We start from the raw sequence: 12,366 nt of genomic DNA, 5'->3' as shown, positions 1-12,366 counted from the left end.
TAACTATCCCATGACTCTTGCCTCATATTCCAATCCTCGTGCCCAATGACACAGGAACATTTTCAAGGCCAACTGGGTCAGGCTATTATAATCTCTGGAGAGATGATGTTCCAAGGAACAGATGGCATAATAGAAAAGGTTCTCCTCCTAAATCCTGCCAGATGGCACTTTTTAATGGGACATGTAGCATACCTCTCCTGCTGGATTTAATAGAATTGGGAGAGGCAGTCCCTCAAATAACTGGCCCCACGCCATGAAGGAAGGGCTTTATAGGAAACTACCAGCACCTTGAATTGACTGTCGTTGTGGTTCTAAGTTGCGAAGTCGTGTCCGACCCATCATGACCCCATGGACAACGTTCCTCCAGGGCTTCCTGTCCTCTACCATCTTCTGGAATCCATTTAGGGTCATGCCTACTGCTTCAGTGACTCCATCCAGCCACCTTTCTCTGTCATCCCCTTCTTCTATTGCCCTCAATCTTTCCCAGCATTAGGCTCTTCTCCAGTGAGTCCTTCCTTCTCATTAGGTGGCCAAAGTATTTGAGTTTCAACTTCTGGATCTGGCCTTCTAAAGAACAGTCAGGGTTGATCTCCTCTTGGACTGACCAGTTTGATCGCCTTGCAGTCCAAGGGACTCGCAGGAGTCTTCTCCAGCACCAGAGTTCAAAGGCCTCAATTCTTTGGCGCTCAGCCTTTCTTATGGTCCAACTTTGACTGCCATACATTGCAACTGGGAAGACCATAGCCTTGACTATACGCACTTTTGTTGGCAGGGTGATGTCTCTGCTTTTTAGTGTGCTGTCTAGATTTGCCCTGGCTTTCCTCCCCAGGAGCAAGCATCTTTTAATTTCTTGGCTGCAGTCCCCATCTGCGGTGATCTTGGAGCCCAGGAAAATAAAATCTGTCACTACCTCCATTTCTTCCCCATCTATTTGCCAGGAATTGAGAGGGCCGGATGCCATGGTCTTGGTTTACTTAATGTTTAGTTTCAACCCAACCTTTGCACTCTCTTTCTTCACTTGCAACAAGAGGCTCTGTAGTTCCTCTTCACTTTCTGCCATTAGAGTGGTATTATCTGCATATCTTAGATTGTTGATATTTCCCCGGCAATCTTAATTCCAACTTTTGATTCATCTAGCCCTGCCTTTCTCATGATGTGCTCTGCATATAAGTTAAACAGGCAGGGTGACAGTGTACAGCCTTGCCGGATTCCTTTCCCAATTTTGAACCAGTCAGTGGTTCTGTGTCCAGTTCTCACTGTTGCTTCTTGACCCACATATAGGTTTCTCAAGAGAGAAATAAGATGGTCTGGTACTCCCATCTCTTTAAGAACTTGCCACAGATTGTTGTGATCCACACAATAAAATGCTTTAGCATAGTCAATGAAGCTTAAATTGACTATCTACTGTAAATAGCCTTCCTTGTTTGAAAAGTGTTTCTTGGATAAAGCCATGCGACTCGCAAGAGGGCATCCCTGCACTAAGACTGGTGATCTGTTTTCCCTACATTTAATGTGTAGTACCTTTGCTACTACACAAGCAACAATAGAACAACTTATGGAATCCTTGCTATTGCAGAGTATGTCAGCTAGTTTGTTTAGTGACCATTTGAAGTTACAACATCGGTGAAAACAGTGATTTATGACCATTTTTCACACTTACGACCATTGCAGCATCCCCAAGATCACATGATCAAAATTCAGACACTTGGCAATTGACTCAAACTTATGACGGTTGCAGTGTCCCAGGATCACGTGACCACCTTTTGTGACCTTCTGACAAGCAAACTCAGTGGGGAAGCCAGATTCACTTAACAACCACGTTATTAACTTAACTGCAGTGACTCACTTAATAACTGTGGCAAGAAAGGTCATAAAATGGGGCAAAGCTCACTTAACAAATGTTTCACTTTAATGATGGGCTCAATAGAGGTTCTAAATAGAGGACTACCTGTATGTGACAGACTTCTTTCCTCCAAGGAAAGAACTAGATACAGCATTGCTAACTGTGAGAACTGCAAATGAAACCCCTCTGGAGATGGAGTTTGATTACCAAAAGCTGATTACCAAAAGCTAGCTATTCCATGGTTTTCTGTGGTCAACAGAAAGACAGTCAACCATCTCTGCTGTTGTCGAATAATAATCAGAGATGCACTGCTTGCCCATTAAAAAAATGTAGAGGCTGCAATCAGACATCCCAATCTATACTGACTCACAGACATCCTTCCAACTTTAATTTATTTAATCCCCTTTTAAAACAATCAACACCAGCATCCATTATCCCTAGCACTGCTTTTCTTTTTTTTAAAAAAAAATATGATCTCTTTAATGTGCAGGACAGACACTGGCATGGAAAGTAGTCACGCATTGCTGACCATTCCATGTCGATGTTATTCAAATGTTACCAGCAACCAGATGGAAAGGGTTCCAAAGTCACTGCAGACAATATAACTAACCAAGAATTGGGAGGACCTTTTGATAGCATAACCGTGATGCTAACACTCTTTTCGGCATAGGAAGTGTAGGTGAAGAGGGTCTGTGCCTTACCTGTGTAGCAAGACTCAGCACCTGCTGGACCAATTCCTGTGTTTCGGATGGCTTCTTCAAAAATAGCTTTACAATGGCAGTCAACAAAGTGAGCTGCACCTGGAGGAAAACCAAGAAGAAAGAAATGAGGAAGGTTTCTGATGGACAAATTACATTTCCAGTAACAGCTGATCTCAGGAAATATTGCCTTCAGTGGGATATAAGGTTTAAACGAAGACAGAAAGGTTAAGCAACTGTGTGATGCAGCTCTTCCTGCAATTAACAAAGAAAAGAAGCCTTATGGGATCAGCTTTAAATTTAATCTAGCGTCCTGCTTCCCCCAATTGCCAATTAATCTAATGTCTCCAGGTAGCAGTAAGCAAGCCTGGGAGGAAAAACAGGTCTTCCATATTTACCCCTGAGCAGCTGGTGTTTAGGCCATATTACTCTAAACATGGAGGTTCCATTATCTATATCAGGGGTCTTCAAACTTGGCCCATTTATGACTTGTGGACTTCAGCTCCCAGAATTCCTCAGCTAGTTTTGCCTGGCTGAGGAATTCTGGGTGTTGTAGTCCACAAGTCGCAAAAGGGCCAAGTTTGAAGACCCCTGATCTATATATTACTGAGGCTTCTGCCTAAGCTGTCAGAACTATACCAATGACACAAAAGTAAGAGAGATGGGCAGATCCAGAGGAACCTGAGTTATAGACTAATGCAAAAAAACTTTGCAGGGAGAAGCTAATACTGAAACATGAAAAAAGGGAAGATGTTCTGATCAGTTGCCGAGAAGCAAGAACAAAGCTGAGTCAGTAAAAGATGACAGACAAATACAATTAACCAAGACAAACCGTTCTCTGTTGAGATAATATCCTGATTACATTGCAAAGCTATTTTTAAATACCTTCCGGGATGACGTGACAGCTGTCTGCCAAAGTCAAAGATATGAATGTACTTGGAATTTGGCAGATATGTGGTGACCAAGATGAAAATCCCAGTTCTGTCTTAAAACAGTTAATGAAAAGCAAACTCTTCCCCAGCTGCTGGGAATTAGGAATGGTTGGACATATCCAGAGGGCAAATAGGGAAAAAGTTGCACCAGCAGGGGTTTAGCAGCACATGGTAGAGAAGCAGCACAGTGGAGAAACCACAGCTTGTGGAAAGAGAAACGTGGGCAAGCTTTTCAAGCTGCTGAAATCAAGGATCCAGTTTCTTCTTTCCAAGAACTGAGACAGGAATATGGAGGTGTCAGTATTACCTGAGTGCTTTCATCATGGAAGCCTTCCAGGAAGCTCTCCAAGAGCTCGTCTGCATTGTCAATTCTCTCTGCATATTCGCCTACAATCCAGATCATAGCTGCTCGGGCATCTGGCTCATCCAGAGAATCAAGGTTTTCACAAAGTGTGGCAATGATACTCTCATACCTAATTTAACCAAGGCAGAGTTGGATAGGGTTATTATCAAAACTCCTTCTGCTCTAACTTTTTTCTCTCCCAAAAAACAAACCTTGCCTTCATCCTCCTTTTGCTCCAAGGTCTTCAGATCCTGGTTTTAACTATTGTTACATCCGCTTTAATAATCCCCTATCCTCTTGTTTAGCAAGTAGCTTCCCTTGTCTACTTCAAGTCTCTGCAAAGCACCCCATCCCATGGTCCCATACCTGCTTTCCACTTCTTGAATAATTATTGGTATTTCAGATCATTAATCACTAGTATTGATGAAGGGATGTAGGTTTTAGCAGTGGTACGTATCAAAGGAGGTTGTTATCTTTGTTGACCACAAGTTCAATATGAACCAGTATTGTGATTCAAATGCTAAAAAGGCAAATGAATTTTTTCCCCCAATCTATTTTGCCCTGGTCAGACATAATGTTGTAGTGTTGTGTCCAATTCCGGACACTCTAGTCTAAAAAGAATATTGACCAATTGGAACAAGTTCAGAAAAGAGCTATCAAAATGGTGAGAGGTCTCGGTATACCAAGCTCTTTGAAGAACATTTAATGTATCCATGTACATTTTGTATACAGAAGAGATGAATGAGGGGAAATATGATGAAAACTCTAAAAGGCTATCAAATGGAAGTGAAATTATTCTCTACTGCCCCAGAGGGAAAGAAGAACCAATGGGTTAAAACCATAAAGTAGGAGGTTCAGCCTAGACACCATGAGGAACTTTCTGAGTGTACAAGCTGTCAATTTGTAGTACAGGTTGTCACATGAAGTGGTGAATTCTTTTTCAGAGAATGCATGGATTCTTATCTGTCAGAAATGCATATCTGTTATCTGTCAGAAATGCTCCAATGGAAGAGGAGTTGGACTAAACGGATTCTAAATTCCCTTCCCACTTTGTGATTCTAAATCTATGGACAGTAATGCATTCACTGTATTTAATCAGGGCCACCTGATTTTTCTCAAATTGAGTTGCCCTGTCTCTACTCATTCAGGTGTTCCTCCACTAGGTCACTAAAGCCATACAAATTGGCATCCCTTTATGTAAGCCCCAATTAATATTGGCAAGGTCGCTTCTGCACACTTCATTTGGTATTTGTACTTACTTGTTGGGATACTTCCGGAAGATGTCTCGGATGACCACGATGGCTTCCTGCACTACATAGTTGACCTTGGTCTGGATGAGATCCAGAAGTGTGCTCACGCAGCGCTCAGCAGATTGCTGTCAAAAAGGACACAACAGAGCAGAAATCTTCAAGTAGAAAGTCAGCTGGAGTATAAAGGCTAACCTGGATATGCCTCTCGATTCGATAACTTCACCTACATATATCACATCCACTTCCTTTTTAGATTTATTTATTTATTTTAGTGGATGGCAAAAGTGTTAAAAAGTACTTCTCAATGAGCAAATATGGAACTATTTACTATATTCACAAATTCAAAAGTAGACTGTTTGTACAGTCAGTACATGTGGAACTGCATAGAGTCTCTGGGGTTTCCCTGATATGCGCTCAGAGGGCGTCCCTTGGGCAACTAAACAGATTCTTCCACAATGGTAGCCAGACAGTCCTTGTGATCTCCTGGCTTAAAACACATCACTATGAGAAGACCTCCCTTTTTAGAAATCAGAAAGCAGTGATCATGTTCCACCCATTCAGAAGAAACTGTCCTTGCATGGCAAACATCCCTAAATGGCATATTTGATAAATGGAGATTGTACACTATACTCGAAACACATTTGCTGCTAACACCATTAATATTTTTTTAAAGTTATGGAAACTGTCTTAGGCGCATTTATCAGTTTATTAATGAATGAATGACTGTACATCTTTGTGTGATGGCTCTTTCTAATCATATAGACCAGACATGTCAAACACAAGGCCCGGGGGCCGGATCCGGCCCACGAAGTGGTTTCATGTGGCCCGTGAAGCCATCCTGGAAACAGTGAGGGAATGGCCCCCGCTGCCTTGGCCCTGGCCCAGAGACCCTCCTTCTGCCAGAGACCCTCAGCTCTGTCCCACTCCTGCCCAGGCCCCCATAGGCACCCTTGATGCGGACGATGTAGAGCTGGCCATGCCCACCCAGTAGGCCATACGCACTCTAGCCACGCCCACCCAGTAGGCCACGCCCACCCTGGACATACCCACCTGGCCCCCTGATGCGGCCCTCAGTGAAATTGAGTTTGACACCCCTGATATAGACAAAAAGGACCACCTTTCCTCAAGTGTCAGTATACCGTACATTTCAGGGCCTTACTTAATCAGCCTCCCTTGAAGACAGGTATTTTCCCCAAGGTTTTCATAGATTTGAATATTTCTGGTTTAGTAGAAACCATTGTTGATACAAGAGTCTGTCCAACATGAATCACTGTCCTAGGAAATGCAGTGGGAATTAGTCTCCAACCTCCCTGATAAAGAGACCACGGAGAAGCTCCGCCTGTCTCAACCAATCATCTAATCTTAAACTACAGCCTAATGGCAAATACAGTAGCTTCCTTTATGTCTAATGCTACAATGTTTAGGTGGGCTTCCATGTCTAAGGAAAAAACAACAACCTACAGCTAGTCCTCAACTTACAACCATTAATTTAGTGACTGTTCAAAGTTACAAGGGCACCGAAAAAGTGGATTATGAATGTTTTTCACACTTATGACTGTTGTGGCATCCCCACGGTCACATGATCAAAACCTAGGCACTTGGCAACTGGCTAGCTCCTGACAAGCAAAGTCAATGGAGGAAGCCAGATTTATTTTTATTTATTTTATTTATTTTAATTCCATTTATATCCCGCCCTTCTCCGAAGACTCAGGGCGGCTTACAAGCTTAGCAGTAGCTAAGCAGTAGATTTACTTAATGACTGTATGATTCACTTAACAAATGCAGTGATTCGCTTAATAACTGTGGCAAAAAAAGGTCATAACAGGGGACAAAAGTCACTTAACCACCACCTCATTTACCAATAGAAATATTGGGCTCAATTGTGGTCATGAGTCAAAAACTACCTGCATAGCCTAACAGCAGAGCACTATATCCCATGGAAAAGCCAGGCATTCCTCCATTTGTCCTAGAAACTCGAAATGTATCTAAATAGTAATCCTTTTGAAATTGCTATCTGCTGAACCGAACATGAAATCTTGCCGATTCATCCTCAAATATTTGCCCTTTTTTTAAAAGAAAAGGCATTTCCCAGTGTTGGCTCCTATGTTGGTTAAGCTTAATAAATAACAAATCATGTTTATTGTTAGAAAAGCTGCTAGGGAGTTTGGCGGGGCTGGCAATGGTAGAGGAGGTCAGTCTGTTCCAGAGATAAATGCATTTTAAATTATAACAGTTCCCCGCTGACTGAATGGTGCTGTCTAAATCAAGGGCTCTGAAAGCAGAGAGAACAATAAAAGACAGGATTTCCCAAAGGACTGAAAGCTGACATATATGTTTTTGTAGTGTGAAGTGAAGATCAAAATGCTGAAAATGTTCTCTTTTAGGATGAGTAAGAAAAAAGAATTTACTATGCTCAGATACTCTATTCCCCAACCATATTTTTGTGCAGTGGTGCCCCCCCAAGGAGGTGTGTCAAAGAAAAAAACACCCCAACACTCTCAAAGCATGTAAAAAGAGCAGAGATTTGATCACACAGTTGCAGCCACCTCATTTCCTTTTTTTGACCTCATCTTCCAGCACTGACATCATGAATCCACCAGAATTGACTGTGGTGCTTGTGTGTTACACCAAGTGATCTGGACAGACTCGAACACTGGTTGCTATCTAACAAAATGAAATTCAATTGTGAAAAAAGTAAGGTTCTACATTTAGGCAGGAAAAATCAAATGCACAGGTATAGTATAGGTGGTACCTTGCTCAATAGTAGTAACTGTGAGAGGGATCTCGGAGTCCTAGTGGACAATCACTTAAATATGAGCCAGCCGTGTGCTGCAGCTGCCAAAAAAGCCAACACAGTGCTAGGCTGCATTAACAGAGGGATAGAATCAAGATCATGTGAAGTACTACTACCACTTTACAATGCTTTGGTAAGGCCACACCTGGAATACTGCATCCAGTTTTGGTCACCACGGTGTAAAAAAGATGTTGAGACTCTAGAAAGAGTACAGAGAAGAGCAACAAAGATGATTGGGGGACTGGAGGCTAAAACTTATAGGGAACGGTTGCTAGAATTGGGTATCTGTAGTTTAACGAAGAGAAGGGTGAGGGGTGACATGATAGCAGTGTTCCAATATCTCAGGGGCTGCCACAAAGAAGAGGGAGCCAAGCTATTCTCCAAAGCGCCCGAAGGCAGGACAAGAAGCAACGGATGGAAACTAGTCAAGGAGAGAAGCAACCTAGAACTAAGGAGAAACTTCCTGACAGTTAGAACAATTAACCAGTGGAACAACCTGCCTCCAGAAGTGGTGAATGCCCCAACACTGGAAGTTTTTAAGAAGAGACTGGACAGCCATTTGCCTGAAATGGTATAGGGTTTCCTGCCTGAGCAGGGGGTTGGACTAGATGACCTCCAAGTCCCTTCCAACTACTTCTTCTTCTTCTTCTTCTTCTTCTTCTTCTTCTTCTTCTTCTTCTTCTTCTTCTTCTTCTTATTATTATTATTATTATTATTATTATTATTATTATTATTATTATTATTATTATTATTATTATTATTCTTATTCTTATTCTTATTCTTATTATTATATCTGGGCCACATATGATGTCAACTTTGTTTTTAAAGCTATTTGTTTTCAAAGCATAACCCTTACAGTTCATCTCCTGAACTGACGTTCAGTCAGCTACAGCAATTACAACATACAAAAAGCAAAATCAGGGAAGAAAAGCTTCTCACTTCAACTTTGATGGCACATCGTCCAATGGCACGGACAGCTTTGCGGACAAAGTCCACATCTACTTCTGTGGCGTACTCCTTCAGTTCTGCTAAAACCTGTTGGAAATAAGTAAAAAAACAAAACAACAAACAAACTCAGATTAAATCTGAGTGTGGCACTATTTCTATGTTGCCCTTGTCCCCTATTGGCTTGCTACCACTGATATGATCCAATAAAATGGAAACAAGTTTACAAGTTTCTAGACCACCTGTTACAAAGAAATACAAACACATTGGAAATGTATTACAGCAGGAGATGGTAATCATTTTAAGCCAGTGGGAAGATTTGGAATACTGGGACCATGTTCTGGGCATTCACATCAAAGAATTCCCAGGGTAGGAATGGCCATACCCATAGATCCATTTATCAGAAGGCCAACCAAGCAGAGGGCTGTAGCCACACCCTTATTATTGTCTAAGAATGTTTAGGTTGGGTTCAAGTCATGCAGCATACAGACTTGTCAGAGAAAAGAACTAAAAGAAGGCAGGGAGCTGGACACAGTCAAGAAATGTGTTATTTGTCACAATGTCACCCCAAGGCACCAAGCTGAGGGGTGGGGTGGTCAGGGATTACAAGTAATGGCAAAGCTAATGGCAAACTATTTATTGGAAGACATTTTCTAGACAAATATGAAATGAGACCCATTGGCTCCCAGACTGACCTGAGCAATGTTGGCCTGGGATGCTAAGCGAATCATGATATCGAGTTTCTCCAGCTTCACGTAGATGGGGTCATTGTATTTCACAAAAAACACCTTGATCTCTTGCTTTAAGATTTCAGGCCTGGGAAAGGAATGAGCGCGCACACACACTAAAATTATCACTGAGCTGCACTCTTGTTCATTCCTTACAAAAGGCAGATTTGCATTTGTTTTCCAGTTATAGAACTGCCATGCATACTAACAGGAGATATGAAAGCAACTCTAGTCAGCTTCCTATCACCTACTTGTACCTCTGAATATGATGGATTATATTATCCTAGTTAGCACAGACACTGTACTGGCTGGGAATAATGGGAGATATAATCCAACCTACCAGGAAATCTGGCAGGTGAGGAAAAGCTGTATTAAATCGCTGGCAAATAGAACGATAACAGTAGTCCAAATTTCTCTATTTGCCCCCGTTAATGGCATTTCAAACTATTTACCAGGAGTGCACTTTTTGTGAGCCAATGCTATTAAATAATTCTGTTTTAACACATCCCTGAAGCTGCAGAATACCAGGATCAGCCCAAGTTGAACAAACAAAGCTGTCTCATATGCAGTTATTCAATCAGAATCTTTGAAACAACATCCTTCCTTGTGCCTGACCTTTTCTGCACAATCAAGTTGATGTTCCTCAAAGCCACGTATTGGACCTCAGGCTCGCCGGACAGCAAGGTGACCAGTGGAGGGGCCAATTTCTTCAGCAACATGTTGTAATAGTCAGAATCCTTGGGAAGGAGCTCTAGGAATTTCATTAGGACTTTGACAGCCGAAAGCACAACAGCGGAGTTGGCATGAGAGAGGCGAGGCGTCACCCGTTCGCATATGCTGCCAAAGAAGAGAAATAAGAATAGAGGCTAAGGCTGTTCTTTTCTCCTGGAAAACCCTGGCTATGCTGGAGAAACACATTTTGATAACCCAAAATTAGCAAGCAACACAGTGGGTTTTTGTTTTTTAAAGGGTTTTGCTGTGCAGAATCAGATATCCCATTAAGTAAATCCTTGAGGGTCTTGACTACAATAATTTCTGTTGATAGTTATAGGTGCTAATAGAGAAGCAGACAAGCAGTGCATATTGGAGATAGCTAATCTACTGCTGTTGGTTCCCAACATCTGGAAATAAAACTGGTTCAGATGCAATCTGAAATACCTGGATTAATCAATCTCAGACTGATTTCCTATGTTTGCTGATTCTCAGCCACTAAACAATAGCTCAAAAAGAGAAATTTTACTGTTGTCCTAAAGTGCACTGAGAATCAGCACTAAAGCAGGAAGGAAGTTTCACTAAAGGCAACCAACAAGTGTCACAATAGCTGTCATTTATCTGGCCTATGGAAAATAAGCTCAGACACCAAAATTAAGCCTCCTTCAAGTCAAACGTGACTCCTCATGGCACGGAGATACCTGAACAATTTTTCCACCACAGTACGTAAGTAGCCCCCTGCTATTTCCAAGATGTTTTTCAACTTCACAATCTCTGTTGCTATGCTCCTGGGATTCTCTGGTAGCCTCAGATCAAGGTAGTAATTTGGCGTGATACTGTTTAGCTTTGGATGTTAGATCAGAGGGCCCAGGTAGTGCTACCTATTGGGATAATACGGTTGGGAAGCAGTTCTCAGTTCACGGGATGGCAAAAAGAAGACTGCATCATCTGATTTCTGCTTCATACCACAGCTTCCTACACCCCTTCAAAATCTGCTCTGTAAGATCTGAGAAGTCTGCAGAGCAGATTTTTAGAGTGGGAAGTGGGAAGGGGAAATCACACCCCTCCGATTCCACTTACAGAAACCTACCTTTGGATAATACCCAAAGAAACTTTTGAAGTTCTGCATGCCAACTCTGTTAGTGGTTTAATATTAACACGGTTTTTTCAATATCTGGTTTTAATAAGAACGTATCCCTAACCACAGAAGCTTCCTGGACAACTTGAGGCCAGTTGCTTTGTCCCAACACAACCCATTTCACAGTGTTGATGTTCCGGGGGGGGGGAAATAGGGAGTTCCATAATGCTATAAATCTAATGTATACAATACATAAAGAATAATGCAAGTCTGCTTCTTGAACATGCCACTATCCTTATGTTGTGTGTACCTCAAAGAGGTAGATAGGGCTCGCAACTTGGGAGTCCTCCTAGATTCACGGCTCACCCTGGAAGACCATATAGGAGCTGTGACTAGGGGGGCCTTCGCCCAGGTTCGCCTGGTGCGCCAGTTGCGGCCCTATCTTAGCCGGGATGATTTGTGCACGGTCACTCATGCGCTCGTGTCCTCTCGTCTAGACTACTGCAACGCTCTCTACATGGGGCTGCCCTTGAGGACCACCCGGAAGCTCCAACTGGTACAGAATGCAGCCGCGAGAGTTGTGTTGGGAGTCTCCCGATACTCCCATGTTACACCGCTGCTCCGTGAGCTGCATTGGTTGCCAGTTGTCTTCCGGGTGAGATTCAAGGTACTGCTAACAGTGTTTAAAGCCCTTCATGGCATGGGGCCGGAGTACCTTAGGGAACATCTGCTGCCGGCATCAAGCTCCCTGCGCCCTGTGCGTTCCCACAGAGAGGGCCTCCTCAGGGTGCCACCGGTCAGAGAATGTCGACTGGTGGCCCCCAGGGGGAGATCCTTCTCTGTGGGCGCTCCGGAGCTGTGGAACCAGCTACCGGTAGAGCTCCGGATGGCGCCCGATCTTCGCTCCTTTCGTCGCGATCTCAAGACGTTTCTGTTTGTTCAAGCCGGCCTAGCCTGATGGGGATTGGTGGGGTTTTTATTCTTGTGTTTTAATTTTAACTTGGTGTTTTAGAACTTGATTCCAACTGTTTTAATATGGGCAAT

General features: G+C 42.8%; 1 protein-coding gene across 3 annotated transcripts in view; it reads right to left on the bottom strand.

Annotated features, from left to right (window-relative positions):
• AP2B1 (adaptor related protein complex 2 subunit beta 1) overlaps positions 1 to 12,366 on the bottom strand; it is an 81,747-nt gene that overhangs the window by 46,326 nt on the left and 23,055 nt on the right. For all 3 annotated transcript variants that reach the window (XM_083351528.1, XM_083351530.1, XM_083351529.1), the window contains 6 exons: positions 10,149 to 10,370; positions 9,501 to 9,621; positions 8,800 to 8,895; positions 5,076 to 5,191; positions 3,781 to 3,946; positions 2,545 to 2,643 (listed from right to left, as the gene is read on the bottom strand). In XM_083351528.1, coding sequence (XP_083207654.1) covers positions 2,545 to 2,643; positions 3,781 to 3,946; positions 5,076 to 5,191; positions 8,800 to 8,895; positions 9,501 to 9,621; positions 10,149 to 10,370 — 820 coding nt within the window. The remainder of the gene's footprint in view (positions 1 to 2,544; positions 2,644 to 3,780; positions 3,947 to 5,075; positions 5,192 to 8,799; positions 8,896 to 9,500; positions 9,622 to 10,148; positions 10,371 to 12,366) is intronic.

This window comes from Vipera ursinii (genome assembly GCF_947247035.1).
Source record: "Vipera ursinii genome assembly, chromosome: 1".
Classification (NCBI taxonomy): Eukaryota; Metazoa; Chordata; class Lepidosauria; order Squamata; family Viperidae; genus Vipera; species Vipera ursinii.
Note: the sequence above shows the minus strand (reverse complement) of the source record. Positions and strands in the feature narration are given on the sequence as shown.